This window comes from Podarcis gaigeae (assembly GCF_964106915.1).
Source record: "Podarcis gaigeae genome assembly, chromosome: 16".
NCBI lineage: Eukaryota > Metazoa > Chordata > Lepidosauria > Squamata > Lacertidae > Podarcis > Podarcis gaigeae.
The window spans coordinates 26,480,446-26,503,634 of NC_139693.1; the positions used below are offsets into that span (position 1 = coordinate 26,480,446).

The 23,189-nt window shown below is 45.8% G+C and overlaps 2 protein-coding genes across 5 annotated transcripts in view; both read left to right on the top strand.

Annotated features, from left to right (window-relative positions):
* The first annotated feature begins 297 nt into the window (after nucleotides 1–297).
* On the top strand, nucleotides 298–18,711 carry RNF185 (ring finger protein 185). Of its 2 annotated transcripts, none has more exons than XM_083717771.1 (7): nucleotides 298–740; nucleotides 6,176–6,390; nucleotides 8,081–8,099; nucleotides 9,355–9,467; nucleotides 11,419–11,473; nucleotides 13,907–14,024; nucleotides 15,763–18,711. In XM_083717771.1, exons 2-7 carry the CDS (start codon nucleotides 6,218–6,220, stop codon nucleotides 15,858–15,860), a joined length of 576 nt encoding a protein of 191 aa, XP_083573897.1. In that variant the 5' UTR covers nucleotides 298–740; nucleotides 6,176–6,217; the 3' UTR covers nucleotides 15,861–18,711. The 2 variants fall into 2 exon arrangements, with proteins under 2 accessions (XP_083573897.1, XP_083573898.1); XM_083717772.1 differs by lacking the exon at nucleotides 298–740 and adding an exon at nucleotides 3,104–3,228.
* Nucleotides 18,712–21,843: 3,132 nt separating this feature from the next.
* The window catches only part of LIMK2 (LIM domain kinase 2), a 47,269-nt gene continuing 45,923 nt past the window's right edge, over nucleotides 21,844–23,189 (top strand). The window contains exon 1 of one of the 3 annotated variants that reach the window (XM_083717264.1): nucleotides 21,844–22,215. In XM_083717264.1, the coding sequence (XP_083573390.1) occupies nucleotides 22,173–22,215 (43 nt within the window). In that variant the 5' untranslated portion in view covers nucleotides 21,844–22,172. The remainder of the gene's footprint in view (nucleotides 22,216–23,189) is intronic. The other 2 variants (XM_083717266.1, XM_083717267.1) reach the window with 2 other exon arrangements.

Here is a 23,189-nt window from a genome sequence, read left to right on the forward strand (position 1 = left end):
AAACCCTGCTGTTAGCTTTAGATCGTCCATCCATCACATAGGTGACATTCTCCTCAGTCTTTTGAATTTGTAAGGTTTCCATACTGACACTGCTTTTCTCCACTGGCCTGAGGCGCCTCATCACATGTCTTGCATATGTCATCTCAACTTCGCAGACTTTTTGGCTACACATAAATTTCAATATTTGTCTCACCCATTTATTAGTTTAATGATATTACTATAACATGGCACGTTCCATGGCATGCTGTGTTGCTCTTACGCTGCTAAGGACAGGCTTGCCCAAACAAAATGTATAGCAGGCGTCCGAAGCAACAGCAGCGGCTCATCAAGAGGCAGGGAGTTCCAAAGTGCAAGTGCTGCCACACCGTGTCATGAATCCTTCATTCTCCTCCTCGTCGTCTATTTCCATACATTAAAGTGACGTGGCCCTGGGCTCGGCCCCACCTTTCTCACAGAGCTAGGCCCGGGCTCCGAGGAAACAGCCGCCTCCGTAGAGCGGCGGGCCTTTTGGCAGGCGGAACCTTTGTCGCGGCTGCCTCCGGGGCAGCAGGGAGAACCCTCGCGCCGGGGGACGGCGTGTGCCCTTGGGATAAGGGACCCCCTTTCCTGTTGTGGGGCCGGGCTTCCGGCTGGGGGAAGAAATCAGGTGACAGTTGCCGTTCGGGCGGAGGTGGAGTTCGAGAGAGCGAAGGGCCGCGAGCGGCGGAAGGCGCCCGCCGCAGGAGCCCGCGCCGACTCCGGTGAGAGCCCCGCGGGAGGCAAAGGGGGAGGCCCCCCAAGGTCGGCGAAGGGGGAGCTTGACCTTGGCCGGGCCGGGGGCCTGTCAGGAGAGAATTCCCGTCTTGGGAGCAGGTGCCTCCTGCTCTCTGGGGGGTGGGGGGTCTGGGGGTCGAGGCTGCTGGTCAGGCTCAGTATGTTGCCTTTCATAATCCCCTCATGTAAAGTCGGGGGGGGGGGCTCGTCTGGCGGACCGCTGTTGGAAACGGAATACAGTGGTACCTCGGGTTAAGTACATAATTCGTTCCGGAGGTCCGTTCTTAACCTGAAGCACCACTTTAGCTAATGGGGCCTCCTGCTGCTGGAGCACGATTTCTGTTCTCATCCTGAAGCAAAGTTCTTAACCCAAGGTAATATTTCTGGGTTAGAGGAGTCTGTAACCTGAAGTGTATGTAACCTGAAGCGTATGTAACCCGAGGTACCACTGTACTGGGATCTCCATGGATCCCAGCTTGGCCCAATCCAGCTGGGTAGGGAGGGAGAGCCTATCAGTGGTAGGATAGCCGAATACAGCCTTATTTCCCCCAACGTTGTTGTTGTTGTTGTTGTTGTAGCCGAACAGAACCTTATTTTCCCCAACATTATTACAGTGGTACCTCGGGTTAAGAACTTAATTCGTTCTGGAAGTCCGTTCTTAACCTGAAATTATTCTTAACCTGAGGTACGACTTTAGCTAAAGGGGCCTCCCGCCACCACCACACGATTTCTGTTCTCATCCTGAAACAAAGTTCTTAACCCGAGGTACTATTTCTGGGTTAGCGGAGTCTGTAACCTGAAGTGTCTGTAACCCGAGGCACCACTGTATTGCTATTATTTATTATATCCTACCTTTTCTCCAAGGAGCTCTAAGTGTCTGGCATGTTCCTCCCCTTGTCCATTTTATCCTCATAAGAACCTTGTGAGGTAGGTTAGGACTAGAGAGACAGTGACTGGCCCAAGGTCTCCCAGTGAGCTTCATGGCTGTGGTGGGATTTGAACCCTAGTCTCTCTCCCAGGTCCTGGTCCAACACTGTAGCTGCTGTGGTATACTGGCGGTCTTATGCTGAAGACTTGGCATGTTTGCACTGTGGCTTTTATTTATTTTATAGAATCTGTATACTGTTTGATTGTAAAAAAAAGGGGGGAAATGCCTCAAAGCAGTTTACTCTCTTTCTCTCCATATATAAATGATTGTTAAAAACAATTGCTTAAAACATTTAAAAATAAAACCATTGAAAAACTAAAAACAGATTAAAACTCACACAAAATCTTCACACCCGAGATGTATTCTTTTTGGACCCTCCTTATTTCTGTGATTGTAAATGGTCTGCAACAGGAATTGCAAGATTTGATGCATTCAAGGAGGAGGAGGGGTCTGCAGACATTTATTGGCCATGGTAGCAAATGTTCATGTTCAGGGACAGTATCTACCTCTGAATATCAGTTGCTATAGGGTATGGGGGATGAGCTGTCAACTTCAAGTTCTTTTAAAAAATAAACTTTACTGGTATTTAGGAAAGTACACACCTTCATGTCCTTTCTTAAAGCACTAAGGTGACCATGTTTGAAAGCAGGATACTGGACTAGATGAACCAACAGCCCAGCACACTACCTCTTTTACTTTTTAAACTTTAAAATGTACTTCTTGCCTTGTAGTGCAGAGTGAGGAAGAGAGGTGCCCCTCCCCACTCACTGCATTCCTGTGGTGATCAGTTACAGAGAGGCCTAACAAAACCAAAGAGTTTGGGATTCAGAATAGTGTGTAGACTTCCATGTTATCGGACTGAAGTGTTTTTTCCTGCAGTTTTCCCTCTTGGGTTTTATATTCAATTCCTGTGCATCACTTGGGTATTCTCTGATTGTAGAGTGGCTAATAAATTCTGAAATAAAATAGAATAGAGTAGCAGCTCGGAAAATGAACCCTCTTCTTGTAATGAACAGATTACAACATTAAAAGACTAGCAATATATCCAGCAAAATGTAACCAAGCCAGGATTGCTGTCAGTATGCTTTTTAATAGCATGTAGCCATAGCTTTCAGTTCTAAACTTTTAAAAGGCTTGTTTTTTGTGTGTTCCCCAAAGACTCCCATTTCCCCCTGTATCAGGTCGTATAGTCAAAAATTTGCTGTTATCTTGAATCTCTCGGGTCGCCCCAGGCCTTTACGTCTTGGTGCAGGCATGGTGCAAGACTCTTAACTGATACATGAAAAATATTGAGTGAACTGGTCTTACTTAATTCCATTCAATTAGTGTTGTTCATTGTTAAGATTGTTTATAAATTCTGTGTAAGTGCTGGTGATTTGTTCCTTTGGGTTTCTTCATTTTTTACCCATTCAAAACCAGAGCATTTTGCAAAGACTGTTGGTAGAAGCTGCATTTGACTTGTGGAATTTTCTGATGTTGTTCCTCTATTCATTTTCAAGAATGGCCTTTGTGTGTCTCAGTTACATGGCACAAATATTTTCCCAAAAGTAAGTGTCATTGAGTTCAGCAGGGTTTACTCCCAAGTAGTTACATAGGATGGTGGTTGCCTTTTTAAAACAACAACCACCACCATGCTTGGGCATGTGCAGATATAGACCATACTTTGTTGTTTCTGGAATCCATCTGGCTCGGGAGACAATGGAGGAGTGTGCCTTTAAGGGTGAAGTCAAAAGACTTTACTATAAATGTATTAATGCAGAACTATTCCAGACATGGAGATAATTTACATGCATGATCTAACAGATTAAATTGGATATATATTTTTTCCAGAATAAAGGAATAATGCATGCTAAATGTTTTCTTAGGAACTAGATTCAGGTAGGTAGCCGTGTTGGTCTGACGCAGTCGAAATATATAAAAAAATAAACGAATTATCCAGTGGCACCTTAGAGACCAACTAAGTTTGTTCTTGGTATAAGCTTTCATGTGCACATGAAAGCTTATACCAAGAACAAACTTAGTTGGTCTCTAAGGTGCTACTGGACATTTTTTTTATTTTCTTAGGAACTAGTATGTTAAGAGCGTGAAACGAAATGAACATCTGTGCAGCAGATCATATTGAGGTGATCTGGGCAGCCCTTCCCAAAGTTATCCAGTTAATCACCTGGTCTGGAAAAAATGCTTTGGGCCCCTAATGTTCAGCCCTGCAAAGAGACAAAGAAATATTTGAAAAATCATGTGTGTCAAAATACGAATTTTAGCTGCCTGGATGAGTGACCACCTGATATTTTTCCAACCCTATTCCACAGGCATTGATTTTGTTTTGTTTTTGATGTTAGCTTGTTTGCTTCTAGTGATCTGTGCATAATTAATCCAAAAAAATTTGTGGTCACAGATGACCAGACTTTGTTACAATGCTTATACAATATTTTATTTAAAGACTATTTAAATAAAAATCCTAAACATATTTATTATGGAGTAAGTCCATTGAACAAACTGGGGTTACTTCCAAATAAGCATAGATAGGATTGTTCTGTCAAAGTGGCTTGAAGGCTCAGGATGGCTGAGAATTGCAAAACTGGAGCAAAGGTCCAAGGCAGTATAGTAGAATGGGAAATAGAGCCTTGAGAAGTCAACATATAAAGCAAGGTGTATGTATATCCTAGGTGCAGACAACTATATAAATGGGTAACGTCCAGATTAGATAACTTTTCTCCAAAGCAGGAAACCACTAGAACGTTCATAAGCTTGCAGCTTAATGTTTCATGAGAAGTGCCTGGCTTAATAAAGGTGTGTGTGTGTTTTGCCACTGTTTTTCATTTGAAATGCATGCATGATTTTACTAGCAGTGGCTGAACTACTGAAAAATCTGTAGAGCTCAGAAGCTGCATCTATTAAAGCTTGCTAGCTGATTGCAAGGCTGCCCTTTGGGAGCCCCCTGCAAAATGATGTAACTGAATGAAAAGAGTTCTGTTGAAATAGGTGCCTCCTCTTTCCCACTTGCCAAGTTCTGGTGATGTGGGCATTAAGCTGCTCTGGACCCACTGTGGAGCTGCGTTCCCCTATGCAAAAAGCACCATTTCACAGGAGCCAAGTGGCGATGCGGATAAGGTCCCGGTTCAGTACTTGTGCTTTCTCCTTTGGTGTTTTTGCAAGGAAAGGAAGCAGAGAGGGGCTGAATTCGCTACAGGTAAGCGAGGCAAAATGATAAGATAGCAGGGAGGGTATTCTGTTTTTGGAAGAGCCGCATAGTGTATTAAGACGGGGGTCCCCTTGTGTAAGAAGTGGACTTCTCAGCTGCTTACACACTGCTGGGTTTTACAAGTGCTGTAAGCTTTAATTAGTAGGGTAATCTATGAAAGATTGATTAGTCATTTGCCAGCAGATAAATTATAATTGGTGAGTTGAGTTTTCAAGAACACCCATGTTTAATTTGTGAGGCTTTATAGGTTCTGGTTTGTTGACGTGGCAGGAATGAGAGGAAGAACCTTTCTTTGAACAATGAGTGGGGGGGGGGGTCCTGTTTGTTAAATTCCAGGTTGTGTTTTCTTTGATACCTTTGAATTTTAATAAATTCATTGAGTAGTTGGTTAAAGAGTAAATGATTCCTCAGTTTAAATTGCTGTCATTTTTTTCATGCATAAAACATGGAGCTGCCAAATGAAATCAATGGTTTTGTCTTTGCTAATTGTTGGTGCTTGTTTTTAGCTTTTGAATTGAATGTTAGGGTGGATGTTGTTGCAATAAGTGGGCCAGTATATTGCTTTTACACCCTGAGTTGTAGACATATGGTGGCTCGTCTGTGGATTTTGTTAAGTTGGAAATGAAGAATCTTAAGATTAATTGAATGAATACAAATTGAGAAAGAAGCCTCTTAAAAAAAGTTTGGTTTTTTTAGCATATTCTGTTTCATTCTCAAAAGTGTTCTGCTGTGCATCCATGCATCTTTGTTAAACCCATCCTCAGCCTTAGCTGTGCCAAGCCCACTGGGAAGTGCCATGAATTTAAAAACCAAAAAAGGCTTTGGATGTATTAATATTATCGTGGACTGAATTTCAGGGAGTGTTTGTAAACTGCTATGCTAAATGTTGTAGGGCTTGGTTAAAAGAAACAAGCAGGGAACTCACTGGGAGGCCTAGAGATTGCTCTGGTCCCATCAGTGCCAGTCATGAGGGTATATTAAAACCAGGTTGTTGCTCAGCTTGCCCAAGATTTCTCTGGACTACGATAAAAAAATGGCCTGAGGGCTTTCACTGCAAAAATAAACGCTATAGAGTATTATTTTCCTCAATCTGGTGCCCTCCAGGTGTTTTGTACTTCAGCACCAGCCAGCCCAGCTTTACTCTAAAATCTGTGGAGGATGCCAGGTTGGAGACATACGGTAGTGCCACCATCTCCTCCTTGGGTCTGGATTAGGGAAATAATATAATGGCGTCCCCTAAATATTCTCTTTCTTTCTTTCTTTCTTTCTTTCTTTCTTTCTTTCTTTCTCAGAGTTCAATTGCATTAAAAATTTCCTGACTGGGTGTGACAAGAATGGCCAGCAAAGGGCCAGCAGCTTCTACCTCCACCGAAAGCAACAATGCTGGCGGGACCAGTGGCAACAGCAGCAGCGGGGACGGGGCAAGCCAGGACAGCACTTTCGAGTGCAACATCTGTTTGGATACGGCCAAGGATGCTGTGATCAGCCTATGCGGGCACCTCTTCTGGTCAGTATCCTGGTGCTCTTGGCCAGTTGTCCATCTGCTTTCTACGCCAAGCGCTTGAGTTGCCTACATAAATGTTAGAAAAGTTTGTGTGGGGTTTTTTTTTTAAAAAAACCCTCAAACAAATGCTGCTTCTCCACTCCCACCCCTGTGTGTGCCCCTCACTCATCTCTCTCCTTGGCAGTGCCCCTGCAAGCCAGGTGTTAGTTGTGAAGTTCAGTTCCCCCCATGCGGCTCTTTGCTTTCTTCCCATAGGAATGAATGGCAGCCATTTAATCCCATGAGGGTGTATGAAAGGGGTACAGTTGTGGGCACAGTGATGGCAGGTGTGCTAGGATCAGGCTCCTGCTGTGGTCTGGGATGCACTTGTTCATGGAACTCCATGAGAGCCGCTGTAAGATCTGCTTTCCTAGTGCCACACCTTTACCTAGAGAGCCCTGCCCTCAGTGCTGTGGTAAACCTTGAGGGTGGCAGAGCCTGGGGACTGGCATTAGTGCAGTTTTGCTGTTTTACATATTTGATTGTGAATGTATAAACTGTTTAATATAGAATGCCTTAAGTGATGAATGAATATGTATTCAAACACGTATGATAAAATCGGCCATAAGACAAAGCGGCTATGGAAAAATCATCATCATCATTATTCTTGTTCTTATTGGGAACATAACTTCCATTGTCCCTGAACACTGGCAAAGTTGTCATATGGAGGGGACGCCAGGTTGAAGAAGGCCTTTGGCTTGCTTTTCCACAGCGCTGGTGGGAAGCCAGTTCTAGATGCTGCCACGTCTGTGGGGAAACAATTTTCAGCCCAAAATACTCTCGTGTGGTCCTGTTAGTTCATGCTCCATTTGCATACTCCAGTTTCACTGTGTTGGGTTTTTCTTTTTCTGAGGCTGCTTGAATGTAAAGCTCAGCTGTGTCTAGGTAAAGTTTGGATGGTTCTCTCCACCCCTCTGCCTCCTGCCCATTTCAGAGTGTGTGCCCAGGACAGCTGTATAAGCCAGATTTTCCTTCTCCCTCCATTCCTATCATTACTTAAAATAAAATAATGCATGAACAGCAATTTCTGATGCACTGGGGAAATCTGCCGGCTGGCCAGTTGCCATCTGAGTGCAATGCAGGAATGCCAAAGAACCCCTGACAGACTGCCACCAACCTCTGTTTAAAAACCTCCAGTGAAGGAGAGTCCACCACCTTCCGAAGGAGCATGTTCCACTGTCGAACAGCCCTTATTGCCAGAAAGTTCTACCTAATGTTTACTTGGTCTAACCTTCCTTGTAATTTGAACCATTGGATCGGGTCCCACCCTCTGGAACAGTATAATGCAAGCTTGCTCCATCTTCCATGCAACGTTGCGACAGCACTTTAGATATTTGAAGATGGCTTTCATATCATATCTCAGTCTTATCCAGGCTAACCATATCCAACTCCCTCAACTGCATAGGGCTTGGTACTACCTTGAAGAGAAGCAAATTGTATTATCTGGAAGTGAAGCATTTTTTCTTAAAAAACCACCCCTAGCTGCTTTCTTACTTAAATATTATTGTTTTAATACACAACTGTGGAACCGGCAGGGCTGGATTCCAGTCTATTGCTTGCTCAGTGTATTTTGATCTCTCTCCCTTTTCTCCTCCTGCCTCCACCGCTGCTCTCCTCCTGCCCTGTGAACAAATCATTCTGGGATTCTGAACAGTTGGCCTTGTTTACACCAGGTAAGGCAGCTTTTCTTTTGCTTTGTCTTTCATCAGCTCCTCTTGCTCAGTCAACCCCTCAGCTCTCTGGGGGAACTGAGAAGGTGCAATATCCCTTTCAGTTTCTAAATGGTGCCTGTGCACCAGAGATCTCTAGGGCAACCCAATCTGCTAATAACCATTAGCATGCAATAGTTTGTAATCTGCAGCTTTTTCTGCGGGTGTGATTGTTCTTTGTTGGAAGCTTATATTGGTTGCAGTGAGATGGCACAGATAAATAATAAGTATCTGCGAGGTGGCTGAGTGTTCAGAGCACTTTTGTACATTCTCTTGGTGCAACAGCTCTGTAAAGGTAGGTCAGTATAAATATGAAAATGAGGTTACGTCAGTGTCACCCGCTTTTGTCACTGCCAAAAGTGAGGAGTTTCCATCTCTGTGCCCTGCACCAACTTCCAAATACTGGGGTGGGAGAGGCTATATGTTAGTGTGCAGCTTAAAGGTCTGAGGCAAGAGTTGTGGCCTGTTGTATGTTAAGGGATGCCAAGGGAAAAGTGTGGGTCAGGCCACAAAAGTGGTAGAAGAGTCTGCATGCCACACAATAGCCTTTGTTAGCCTGGGACCCTCCAGATGCTATAGATTCCAGGTCCCACTAGCCTCCGCCAGCACAGCTGTACAATGCTGGGGAGTTGAAGTACATGCTGGCTGAAATGAAGGTGTTGTAGAGTGAAATATCTAAAGGGCACCAGATTGGGAAATTGCTGCCACAGAACCATGCAGTAAAAATGGTCCCAAAGTGCTGAGAGCATGAGAAGATGTTTGGCAGTGGCAGAGAGGTGGAGATGATTCCCTGTGCCCAGAAGATTTTTTGAATGGCATATGCGATGACACTTAGCATATGCTTTCGGTGGTGGTATTATGATTCTGATTCGTTAATGTATTTAAATCCCACCTTTCTCCCAAATTTGATTCAAGGAGACTTACAGCATTTTACAAACCTCGTTCTAAAACACAAAGGGATGAAAACAAACTAGTTAAAAACCATATTTAAAATAAAATAAATCACATTCAGAACCAACATTAAAATACTGATTGCACCTCGTTTCCAAAGGCTTTTCTGAACAGCGAGGTTTTGGCTTGCTGATGGAAAGATAATAAAGGAGGAGCCGGACTAGCCTCTCTAGGAAGGGAATTGCACAATAGGGAGTCCTGTGTGCTTCATGCAAGGCACATCTCTAGTCTCTTGCTCAGGTTTGTTTGTTCTTTCCTGCCTTTCCAGTGGTTAGAGACCAGGCCCAATCGGCAGGTGTGTCCTGTATGTAAAGCAGGTATCAGCCGCGACAAGGTCATCCCACTTTACGGAAGGGGCAGCACCGGACAGCAGGACCCCAGGTAAGAATGTTGGAAGCCATTTCCTACAGCTGTAGGGGTGCAGAACCTGCGGCCTTCCAGGTGTTGCTGAACTACATCTCCCACTGGCCCGCAGGAAACATGGCCAGTGGTCAGGGATGATGGGAGTTGTAATTCAGCAACATCAGGAGAGCCAAAGGTGCCCCATGCCTGTGTTACAAAAACAGCCTTTCTTTTGTGGGAGCCACAAGCCCTTATGGAGTGGGATTTGCAGAAGTGAACGTGGTGTGTTTAGGTGATATTGTTGCCAAATTCCTGCAAAGCCTTCACCCATCTGTAGTCTTATCTTTTCAAATCTCCCTGCTTGAACTGTCTGTAGCAGTGGTTCCCAAACCCTTTGGGGCTGCCACCCCCTTGGTTCCATAAACTCATCCCCAATGCCCCCTAGTGTACTACACTATTAAAAAAGGCATTATACAGAATGGCGCTTTGTATAACCCTCTAAGGAAGATAATAGAACCGTCAATTTGAGAACAACAACAATTAGTTGCACATTAATCCAAAATCCAATTAAAACTATTTAGTTTAATTTATTAACCTGAGGAAGTAATGGGAGCTGGAATTGGAGTATTTGCCTGTGTACGAGAACTTTGCTATTCCCCTTCACTGCAGGCTGATAGACAAGGCTGATTAGAGCATGAGAACTGGGCAACACTGTTCATGAAAATGCATTTGAGATCCTGAGGTTTTATAAGGTACTGAGTGCTTCTGGACTCAGAGTTCTGGAAGCAGAGGTTAAGAATTATGCAATGTGTATCTGTAGGAATAAGTAACTTGAGCTGCTCTTTAAAAGAAACCAGTCTGATAACATCAGTGCAAAAGATACTTCATTATGCTATGAAGCATTGCTGTAAACTGTAAAAGTGGCAGTGAAAAGTGTTGTGACTCATATACTAGACTATCAAACGTTCTCGATTCCTGCCTGGCAGGGGGCTGGACTAGATGAGCCTCGGGTCCCTTCCAGTTCTACAATTCTGTGATTCCTTCACTGTGAGAAGTGAGGTTACAGGAAACCAGGCAGAGAGCCTTCTCGGCAGTGGCACCCTCCCTGTGGAACGCCCTCCCATCAGATGTCAAGGAGATAAATGACTATACAACTTTTAGAAGACATCTGAAAACAGCCCTGTATCAAGAAGTTTTTAATGTCTGATTATGTTTTTATGTGCGTTGGAAGCCTCTCAGAGTGACTGGGGCAACCCAGCTAAATGGGTGGTGTATATTATTATTATTATTATTATTATTATTATTATTATATCATCAGCTTATTGAAGTCTGATAGTCATTTGCAGCTCCATCACCCAGCTGCTGCCCCCTTGTCTCAAATGCAAAGGTTCAACCCTTGGCATTTCCAGTTAAAGCTGGGGAAAGATTCCTTCCTGAAACTCTGGAGATCTGCTGTCAGTCAGGGTAGGCAATACTGAGTTGGATGGGTCAGTGGACTGACTCAGTATAGTGTTGGGCTGTCACTCAGTGGTAGAACATCTGCTTTGCAGACAAAAAGTCCCAGGTTCAATCCCCAGTGGCCTTTCCAGGGAGGGCTGGGGAAATACTTCCTGCCTTAAACCCTGAAGAGCTGCTGCCGGTCAGAGTAGACCGTAGTGAGCTAGGTGGAGCAATGGTCTAACTTGATGTCAAGTAGCTTCCTACATTCCATTATTGTGAAAGGTCTCCACCCTCTTACAGTCTGTGATGGTCACACTGATGCAACACTCTCTGTCTCTCTGTCTCTCAAATAATAATGATAAGAGTTTCAACATAGGCCAGCAATTAAAGAGGAAGATAGGCATGGAAACAACTCTTCAGCTACCCCACCCCCCATGTCTGGAATGCAGTGGAAGGAAAGAAAGGAACTCTTGGGTCCAGGTGGTGTTCATCAGGTCCCAGAGTTGACCATAGCTGGGCTGGGCTTGACTGAATGAATTGTCTCTTGCAGAGAGAAGACACCACCACGGCCTCAAGGCCAGAGACCTGAGCCGGAAAACAGAGGGGTGAGTAAGCTACGATTTGCAGCCTTTGGGGGTTACTTCTGTATCTCCCAGAAGTACAAATGAGACAAAAGGCATGTTGCTCACCCTTAGAGCTATGAACAGCAACATACAAGCTTAAGCCAAAGCATCAGAACAGCCTTGTTCTGTCTGGTGCCTTCCAGATGTCTTGGACTACAGCTCCTATCAGCCCCAGCCAGCCAGCCAGGGCAAACCTACAGGAGACAGTAGACTGGGTGACCTGCCACTCTCCCATACTTTTCCTTGGGTTGGAGAATGATTTTCCTTCTCCTCTGGGCACTTGTTGGCCCCTTGTACATTCTTTTAGCCCTGTGGTCAGGAACCTCCAGCCCGTGGACCTAATTTGGCCCATGAGGCTGCTTTCCCTCAAGCCACACCCATCCGCCTCACATGTCACAATATATTGCATCAGGTGTGGAGCAAGTAAAAATACAGCCACAAAGAAACAACTGGAAGCCTTAAAATGTGCTCCAAATACAGTGGTGCCCCACAAGATGAATGCCTCGCAAGACGGAAAACCCGCTAGACGAAAGGGTTTTCTGTTTTGGAGGTGCTTCACAAAACGAATTTCCTATGGGCTTGCTTCGCAAGACAAAAATGTCTTGCGAGTTCCTGCAGGGTTTTTTCCCTCCCCCCCCCTTTTCCCCAAGCCGCTAAGCCGCTTATCAGCTGATCCGCTAAGCCGCTTATCAGCTGATCCGCTAAGCCGCTAATCAGCTGATCCGCTAAGCCGCTAACGGCGCTAATCCACTAAGCCGCTAATGGGCTTGCTTCGCAAGACGAAAAAAACGCGTCTTGCGAGGCACCACTGTAGTTTCTTGGCAAGCACAGTTCTTAAATTCAGTGTCACTGGGATTGATTCTGCTTGAGAGCTCCCAACCAGAGGTCCTGAACAAAGCCGATTCCTGCCAAAAGTGGGACTTGAAGACAGCACTGATCAGCTGTCCCACTCTTCCTCATCCTCACAACAATCCTGTGAGGTAGGTTAAGCAGAGAGATTAAATGGCCAGAGCTCACTCAGTGAGCCTCATGGCTGAACAACGGTTTGAACCCTGGCCTCCTAAGGTCTCTTACTTTGATGCTGAAAACACTGCACCAAACTGGCTCTTAGTAACCATGTTTCCTTTTTGTAGGATTTTATAAAAATGTGGATTTTAAAAGCTTGTGGGGACCGTGTATGTAAACAGCCTCTGATTATAGTTGGTCTCCAATAAGTCTGTGCTACTGGGGAATGAAGATTGATATGTGTAAACATACAGTGTGTGTAGACATGGGGGTTATAAATAGCCGGCTGTGTGGGGTTGAGAGATATTGGACAGGCTGCAGAATTTCCTAGCATAAAGTTGGGGAGCACACCTGACCTGATGAAATAATTGCATTTTTCCATGCAAGGCAGCTTGGAGCCTCCAGGGTCTACCTGTGGGCCTCATTGCTTCAAACAAACAGCTCTGTTGGGTGTCATTAAGAAGCCTTTTTCTTTTCTCCGCACTCCCTGCAGAGTTGGTGGTGCCTTATTAAATCAGCAGCTGAACTTGAGAGCACCTTTTTAGCAGATGCTGCTGCCAGCACTAAGACTGATGGAGCAAAAAGGCCTTGCTTGCATTCTGCTCTACTGGCATGGCCTTGAGGATCAGCACAGAATGCCCCGTCTCTGATCAGGTGGCCAGCAGCTGGTAGTACAAGCGATGTGGCCTGTCCCACGTGAAGAGAAAGAGGGGCTCAGCTGTGGCAAGTTCTCTCATTGGACTGCAACTCCCATCAACCCCAGCCAGCATATGTGATGCTGAGGCTGATGGGAATTGTAGTTCAAGACTATCTGGAAGGCTCCTGGTTGTGGAAGGCTGGTGTAATCTTGGCGCAATGTTTCCCACATTCTTGATAGGTGTGTCACACTTATTTTCTGGATTTAAATTGGAAATAAACTCCTCCACCTCAGAAAGGATTCCTTTCAGAGTGTAGTTAAGAAGAAAAGGAGCTGGGGCCCTATGTTTCTGCCTGTGTTGCGGCTTCTCTTGGCAGGCCTTGTAATTTATAAAGATGCAAAGAGATAATGGTCTCTAAGAGCAGGTGTCTTGCTGCATCTCTGCCTCAGAAGTGACAGGGCAATCCAGACGTCCCTGAATCAGAGATAATGAAGAGTTGCCCTCCTCCCTATCAGAGGCTAAGTGGAAAGAGGTGAGAGCAGGAAATTGTGCAGAGATACAGTGAGCAGGCTCTTCTGTGAGGGGACACTTTGGGCTCATGTGAGAGGTGCGAGTGTGTGGGTGTGGGTGTGGGTGGGTGTAAATCATGGCACACAGCCAGGGGCCAGTCATAGTAAATCATGGAGAAGGCAAACAGGTCAGCATTTCACTTCGTAAACTAGCATGCTTGGAAGCTTTCATTATTCCCTCCCCCATTTGTGGTTCTTCCCAGGGCTTCCAGGGTTTTGGGTTTGGCGATGGAGGCTTTCAAATGTCGTTTGGAATTGGGGCATTTCCTTTTGGTATATTCGCTACAGCATTCAACATAAACGACGGTCGGCCTCCCCCAGGTAAGGAGCACTTTCGAATAAAAAAAGCCCTAGCAAGCCAGCAAATCATTGGTTACACTCACCATAATTATAGGACTGACAGATAAAAAAAAAGCTGGCACTTGTCCATTGTACTTACGTTGCTGTTTGTGTAACCAGGGGTAAGTCCTGATGTTTCATTTGTTTAGAACCCTTTAAATACAGATAAGCTATTCTGTTTTTTAAACTTCAATCAGATGAGTGCTGCTTATCTTCTGTTCCATTTTTGTTTTGCTTTTGAAGTACAAAGTGAGAACAATACATTTCTGCTTAGCTGTTCACCCGTGAAGTGATTCTCACTGGTAGTTTGTAAGGAACAGCCTCCAAGCTGATTAGCATGAGTGCTCTCTATATGAAGTAAAACCAGTTGAGTCACTTTCAGTGGCCCTGAATTCTGAGCAGGCCCCCTCCTTTGTTCATGAGCCAAAGCCTTTGACATAACTTGGGGCTTCGGTGGCCTTTGACGTAAATGTATTTCATGTCCACCACCGAATATATTAAATTTCCTGTCTCTTATGTCAAGATTTGAAAGCAAATCTGAAAACCCTTGTGGGTTTGTACTACTTAAGAATTAATTTTTTACTCTGCCATTTGCTAACAGAGACTTCTTAAAACCAACGCTTTCAACTTGAAATGTGCTGGGTGTTTTCAGTGACAGGCGCACTATTCTTACTTGATCACCTTTCTGCTTTTTTCATGGACACTGCGGCTGTTGCCTTGTCCTTCTTAGCTCTGGCTATATGCAGGGAGTCACAACAATACAAGATGTGGGGACATCACTAGTAAAGGTAAAGGGACTCCTGACCATTAGGTCTAGTTGTGGCCGACTCTGGGGTTGCGGCGCTCATCTCGCTTTATTGGCCGAGGGAGCCGGCGTACAGCTTCCAGGTCATGTGGCCAGCATGACTAAGCCACTTCTGGCGAACCTTGAGCAGCACACGGAAACGCCGTTTACCTTCCTGCCAGAGCGGTACCTATTTATCTACTTGCACTTTGACATGCTTTTGAACTGCTAGGTTGGCAGGAGCAGGGACCAAGCAACAGGAGCTCACCCCGTTGTTGGGATTCGAACCGCCAACCTTCTGATCGGCAAGTCCTAGGCTCTGTGGTTTAACCCACAGCGCCACCTGCAGCCCAATAGGGGATATCACTATTATTATTTTTTAAATCACAGGCTGGCTTTCTGAGCAAAGTTCCCCGGGGTGGCTTATGTAATATACATTTCCAGAATGTAACAGAAGTACAAAACACAGCTTTTCAGCAAATTCTGAGCCACTATAAAAGTGAAATGATCCAGTGATAATAAAACGCATACACAACCCAGAACCAAAACAACCCGGTTTATCCATTTCACAGAGCAAAAATATAATGTATCGTTTGGTGAAACAGAGTCTTCAGAGCCTTTTCATAGGCCTGCAGTGTGCTGATCTTTTGAATGTTGACAGGCAGCAAACTGCAGATCCAGGGTGCTACCACTGAAAAAGCCCTGTCACGCCTGCCATTTTCACTAACTGAGGCAGTGAGCAAATGAGGAAGGCTGCCATTGTTGATATGGGTTCAAGCAATCCTTCAGATAACTTGGGACAGTTGAAAGGGCCTAGGGAAGTCTTATAATGAAGATGCAGAATGGCGGCTGATTCCATGCTTTTCTGCTATTGGATCTGGAAATACACTGTTTTTGTTTGCTGAGAGAGGTTCCCTTTTCTTTTTGTCTTCCCAGCGGTTCCAGGGACTCCCCAGTATGTGGACGAACAGTTCCTGTCCCGCCTCTTCCTGTTTGTGGCCCTGGTGATCATGTTCTGGCTCCTGATCGCTTAACATTGCCCTGTATTGTACCATGGTTTCTGAGGCTCCGAACTGGTCACAGACGACTGCTTCTTCTTCTCTGTGCCCCACTGCCAGCCTATCGGTGTCTGGTTCCATAGCTCATGGGCTCCCGCAAGCCCCGATGTCTGCTGCAGTGGGAGGAGGACTCTTGCTTATTACGCCAGAGTAAATGGAATTAAAGGTCTCTCTTTAAAAGCATTCTAAAGTCCAGCCATGTGTCACGCAACAGGTAACTGGCTAAGGCTGTGAACCTAGCTTTGAGCTCCACATGCCAAGAGGGAGCATTGTTTGAAATCATGTGCCAAGCCATTAAACCAGGTGCTGGCCCTGGAGGGAGAGTGGGTGGCAAGGCCAGGCATGGAAACACTTGCCCTGTTTCTCAGATGAGCCTTGCAACCCAACAGCACTGAAGGGAAGGAGATCAATGGACCTACTGCTTCAGAATCCGGTTGCATAGATTGACCGAAACCCAACTTGCTCCTGGAAATTGTCTTCTTATGTGAGTACAACTTGGGAAGACCATCAGGCGGCAGGTGAGGTCACCTTAGGAGTATTCTCTTCCTGCTGCTTCCCCCCTGGCTGACCTTTTCCCAGGGATATTTAAACAAGTTAAGGGATAAGAGACTCTCTCACCCTGAAAGAATAAAATACCTAAACTTCCTGGAACCAGATGGGGCAGGTTCACTCATCTCAGGGCTGGGGGTGGGGATGTTGGACACCAGAGGGGTCCCCTCTGGGCTTGTTGCACAGCACACTTCCGCATGGATGAAAGCAGTGTTGTTTTCCTAAAACTTGTATAACAGCTTTCAGCTCTTAATTTGGATATAGACAGTTCTGGTTACTGTAGTCATCGACACTCATTTGCTCCTTCCTGAGATGAATCCAACATTGTCGTCTCCCCATCCCCCAACTTCTTGGAATGGTTGGTTTGGGGAAAATGGAGGACAATCTTCTTTTGAGCATTTTGTTCTTCCCCCATAAGAGTTTCTGCATAGTGAGAATAACAGCCTAACTTGGGGGCTTGTTCTCAAGCTCCAAGGGGTCATTAGTTAGTGCGTGAGCTTTTTCAGATGACCAAAGATAATATTTTGAAGGGTTGATCATGAGCATGAGCCAGCAGGAAGCTCTCCTACACAAGCCCCATTGAAACAAATCAGAGCCATGCTCCGGTTTCCACCTTTCCTGGCCTTGTCTCTCCATATGTTGTAGTCCAGGAGTAGGGGACCTGCGGCCCCTCTTAGCCACAATGCATATCACCAATGGCCAGGGATGATGGGAATTCTTGTTCAACAGCATCTGGAGAGCCAAGGGTTCCCCACATTTGTAATCCAAAATCTCAGGAGAGCACCAGGTTGGGGGAGCTGTCTTCTTCGTTTCAGTGGGACCCACATGGAAGAGCATCCCACTTAAATGGATCTGAACTACTTACACAAGGGATTCCTTTGCAGGAGTGGAAGAAGCCTGGGTATATTGCTTTAAAACTGTTGCTGCTGAATCCTGGGAGATTCACAGGACCAAAAATGAACCTTCCTCACTCCCTGACCTCACACTTTCTTGTAAATCTAAGGGTCTCTTCTCAAAGACTCCTGGGTTTCTCTCTTGTTTTGCAATGCTTTTGATCTCGTTTTTTTCTCCCTACTCCTTTCCCAATTTCTGTAGCAGCAATTTTTTATGAGTTGCTGAACAAATCACAGCCAGCAATACTGAAAAGAACAAATTGCATAAGGGGGCTTCTTTTTTTTGACTAAGGTCTGATAGTATAGTAAAAACCAGCCATTCCCACAGTAGAAACCGGGATGGTTGACCTTGCATCCCCAGTAGTCACAGCAAGAGCGTTTCCCTTTTTTAAAAATGTAAAATCCTTCTGTTAATAGTTTTCCAAAAAGTGCTCAAGGGCCTGTCAGCGACATAAAAAAGACTGTAACCTGTGCTGCCTCCTAGAACCTGCATAGCTTAGATTTGTTTTGTTGGGGAGTAACATGGTGCCACCTACTGTTGATAAGGTAAAGTGAATATAAGGGATCTCTGGCATTTCCTTCTTTTTACTGTCCATGAAAATGAGTACCATGGAACTAAAGCTGCCCTTCTGAAAGCAATCTTGTTAAACGGTTTGCTGTAAAGCTTTTCTTTTTTAAAAAAAATCTGTGGCAATTGGGAAAGAGAAAATTGTTATGGATTAAAATATTAAAGCAGATTGAACTGCCTTGGATGGACCTTTTAAACATGTGGAGTATTATATTTTTGCCAGCTGCTACCTGAGCAGAAGGGGATCTGTCAACCAAGGTGACCACAAAAGTACCTAGCAGAAGGTGCTGGATTGGGGTGAGTCCCACTGATAATGGCTCATGCCGGTTGTATACTTCATGTTCAAACGGTCCAGTCTCCATATTTTCCTGAAACAGCAAAGGGTCTTGTGGCATCTTAAAGACCAGCAAGTTTATTATCGTGTAAGCTTTCATGGACTCTACAGCCCCCCTCTGTTGCCTGCATCTGTTGGAGTTGTCTTTAATGGGGGCAGAAGATTTTGCAGTCTAACCTGCTTTTTAAGGTGCCAGAAAAACACTCTGCTGTTTGGATTTCTACATACAAACACGGCTTCCCCTCTGGAATGTCATATTTTACTTGCGGGTTTGAAATGGCCTCTGGAGTTCCCCTTTCCCCTGCTGTGTTTTTGGTTTTTTTTGTATTTGTATTCTTTCTCTCTCCCCCCCCCCAAAAAAATCATGTATTGATTGTACTTGGCCTATGGTTAGCAAAGGATGGCACCACTGTGCAACACCATTGTGATTCACTAATTTTCACTGTTGTGAAAGTAATTTAGAATAAAAACATTTTTACATTACCTTACGTCTGCGTGGAATTCTTCTTGTTACTGTCATTTGGTCATCTGCAGCTATAGGAATGTTGCTGAAGAGGTAAGTCAGCCATATTACTTGAAGTAAAGGCTCTGCTTATACACCTGATGATATTGGGGTCTCTTAAGTCTACTCAGCGTAATAATGTTGTTACTCATATGCACCATGGTACTATCACAATTGCCCCTGAGGGAACTTCAGAAGGGGTGGAGGTCTTGTGAATGAAATGATTTTGAAAGGGAGTGGGTGGGGGGAGTGAGAGCCCTTCAGCTTGATCAGGCCAAAGGCCGATCTAGTCCAGCATCCTGTTCCACAGTGGCCATCCAGATTGCCCAACTGGAATCCTGCAAGCAGGACCTGAGTTCAAGAGCAACTCTCCCCACTTAAGATTCCCAGCAATTATGGAGGTAGAGCATAATTGCCACTGGTAGCCTTCTCTCAATTTGTAGGCAAAGGAATTTGTGGCAGCAGATTCCAGGTAAAAAAGATCAGGCATCCAGGGATTCTTTAGCTGTGATTCCTGCATTGGAGGGGGTTGGACTAGATGACCCTTGAGGTCCTTTCCAACTCTACAATTCTACGGTACTATTTTTCAGTAATCTGTATGTTGCATTTCAATATATAGATAGATATAAAAAGAAAAGAAAAAAAAAGATCAGGCATCAGAGTTGTTAGAGTTCCTAAAAATACCAGCTGGAATGGGAAAACGGATCAGGGTAAGAAGAAGCCCAAAAGGTTGCTGGAGGAGCCTTCTTCCCATCTCTCTGCTGTAGCTTGATGCAGTGTTCTAGATTACAACTCCCATCACTCTTGGCCAGCGTGGCTATATGATGCTGAGGCTGAAGGGAAATGTAATCCAAAACACCTGGAGGGCACCAAGTTTACGAAGGCTGAGTGGCTGCTGTGAGGTGACAGTTGAGGAGTGGGACAAATCGGAACAAAGTGGTCTCAACTTGGCATATTTCATTGAGAGGCCCTGCAGTCATTTAAATTCTTTTTATGATAGTTTAAACTGGGTGGTTTTTTTAAACCATAGTGCCGATTTTTAAATTGTATTTTTATTATTTTCCGTGTGTGCCAGGAACGAGTATGTACCATTACAAGTATGACAGATGACTGTTGTTAAAATCAGGGGTGGGGTGTGCAGTTAAACGACTCCTAAAAAATCCCAAGTCCCCAGCAGAGCCTCGAACTAAGGCCAGAACCATGACCGTTTACACAAGCACCATACATACACAACAGCAAACAGGCACAGAAAAGCAGTCTATAAAATTGTAGCAATAAGTGGATACCATGTATCGTACTGTTTCCTCTGACTATCCTGTCGCCCCAGCGTCTTCTGGGGCGGTCTACTGACCGCTGCTTTGCTTCTTTGACTTGTCTGGAGACAGCTTCTTTTGCTGACTGGAGGGACCCGTGGGAAGTGGCACCCTGATGAGCTGGGCAGCGGAGTAAATCAGCACACCATGATATTTTCCCTTATTATAATAGCAGTTTTGGAATGTTATTATTTGATTTATATTTTGCTAAAAGCTTCTAAGTGGTTTACAAAATATAAAAACCAGTTATACTGTTAAAATACAGACAAACATAATTTAAAACAAACAAACAATCCCATTAGAACAATTAAAAGGGGGGTCCACATTCAAACCATACATTGGAAGCACTTTAAACTCCCGCAAAGAATCCTGAGAGCTGGAGTTTTTTAAGGGTGCTCTGAGTTGTAGGGAGAATTCCCCACCCCACTACAATTCTCTTGAGTTCGCAGAGTAGAGGGATTGACTTTGTTAAACCACTCTTGAAATTATAGCTCTGGGGGAAGAATATAGTATTCTAAGAACTCTGATATCCCAGGATTCTTGGGAGGAAAGCTTGTTTAAGTGTTATTGTCCCGCTTTAAATGTATGGTGTGAATGTTCCCTGACTTCTTCCTCTTTGAGGTGACTTCCTCACAGTATGTACATTCAACATGCATTTTAAAGCACATGGCTTTCCCTTGAGAATGGTAGCAACCGTAGTTTAAGGTACTGAGGGTAGTTTAGGAAACCCCCTATTCCCCTGAAAACTACAATACCCAGAGTTCCCTGGGAAGAAGGATTGCCTGCTAGACTGCTAGGAAGGGGAAATAGCAGGGCTCCCCTAATAACTCGCAGCACCCGTAACAAATTACACTTCTCAGGATTCTTTGGAGAAAGTTATTGTTCAAAGGACGCGGTGGTGCTGTGGGTTAAACCACAGAGCCTAGGACTTGCCGATCAGAAGGTCGGCGGTTCGAATCCCCGCGACGGGGTGAGCTCCCGTTGCTCAGTCCCTGCTCCTGCCAACCTAGCAGTTCAAAAGCACATAAAAGTGCAAGTAGATAAATAGGTACCACTCCGGCGGGAAGGTAAATGGTGTTTCCGTGCGCTGCTCTGGTTCGCCAGAAGCGGTTTAATCATGCTGGCCACATGACCCGGAAGCTGTACGCTGGCTCCCTCAGCCACTAAAGCGAGATGAGCGCAGCAACCCCAGAGTCGGCCACGACTAGACCTAATGGTCAGGAGTCCCTTTACCTTTACTAGTGATGTCCCCACATCTTGTATTGTTGTGACTCCCTGCATATAGCCAGAGCTAAGAAGGACAAGGCAACAGCCGCAGTGTCCATGAAAAAAGCAGAAAGGTGATCAAGTAAGGATAGTGCGCCTGTCACTGAAAACACCCAGCACATTTCAAGTTGAAAGCGTTGGTTTTAAGAAGTCCCCTTACCTTTACCTCTTGTTCAAAGTGGTATCATGGTGCTTTAAATTTATGGTGCAAATAGGGCCTGGGATAAAAGGATGAAAGGGGGATAAAGGGATGCAACATTGGCGTAACGCCCTTGTTAGGCCACCCTAAATACCACAAGAAAATACTGTGCAAGCTTGAGCTTTCACCGGAGTTCTTAGGCAACCATTCATCGTTCAACCCCCCCCCCCCCCGGCTCCTGCCCTGCTCTCCCCCGACCCCCGCCCTTTCTGGGAAACTTAGCGATGACATCACCGGACGGATCCTCTTGCACGTGCAGCAGCTAAGTGGGCAGGATCGGATGGCTCTGATTGGTCCCCGGTAGGGGGCGGGCGTTAGAAATGAGCCAGCGGGTTAGTGAGTGAAGACAGAAGCGGGGCGGGCGGCCACGGCCTAGTCCGGCGCTCCTATTGGTTAGAAATGATAGCCGAGGGAGGGCGGGGATGTCAGCCGAGGCAAGCGATTGGTCGCTGCGGGGGGAAAGAGGCGGGGCCTAGCTCCGCCGGGGGGGAGGGGGCGGGGTGCCGCCTGAAGGTCCAGGTGCGTCGTCGTCGTCGGTGTCCTTTCTGAGGCGAAGGGAGATGTGGCCCACCCCGCGCTCCGTAGGGGCCGGATAACGTCACCCTCGCTTGCGCGGCTGGGCTTCGCTGAGGGGAAGCTCGGAGGAGGTTGTCCGGCCGGGGCGATGGACGGGGGGCTCGTAGCCGCGCCAGCGGCAGCAGCAACGGGTAAGAGAAGCCAGTTGCTGAGGAGCCCGGCCCGGCCTTTCCCTGGCGCGCCCGCGCTCCCTCATCCTGTCCGGGGTGGGCGGGGCCGGAGCCTCGTTGCCGGGCAACGGGGAGGGAAAGGGCGGAGGTGAGCGGGGCGCGGTGGGCGGGGCCTCTGGATCCCAGCGCCCTGTTTCCATCGAAGGACAGCCAGGTGTTTCTAGTAAGCGAGCATGGCAGGAAGGCAGGCAAGGCCTCCACCGACCTGCTGGTCTTTTTGCCTGGGCTGGATCGTGTCAACCGGGGCGGGGGGGCTAAGCCGGTTGAGCTCTTCCCGTCTCCTACTACTTTCGCAGGGGTACAAACAGCGAGTTATTTAAATAAATGATTGTGTATACGTTGGGTTTTTAAAAAGCTAAGAGTTTTGTTCATCTAAGGGCAGAGGCACACCACACAGTGGTACCTCAGGTTACATACGCTTCAGGTTACAGACTCCGCTAACCCAGAAATAGTGCTTCAGGTTAAGAACTTTGCTTCAGGATGAGATCAGAAATCGTGCTCCAGCGGTGCGGTGGCAGCGGGAGGCCCCATTAGCTAAAGTGATGCTTCAGGTTAAGAACAGTTTTAGGTTAAGAATGGACCTCCGGAACGAATTAAGTATTTAACCCGAGGTACCACTGTACATTGAATACCACAATTCAACATGTTTAAAGTAAATCGCTTCTCCCAGAGAATGCTGGGAACTGTAGTTCTGTGAGGGTGAAACTACTGTTCCCAGGATTGTGTACGGTGTGGCTGTGCCCTAAGTCCTATTCAAAGTAGACTCCTTGACATCTGTGCACATGAGTAACTGAAGCCCATTGGATCCGTTGGCTTTTCTCTGAGTTTGACTTAGTTGCTTTCAATTGAAGGTTATTTTGGATGTATGCTTAATCTTGAGAATTTCCAAAGCTGCATGTTGTTTTTATTGGACAGCATCCATGCAGGCCTCTATA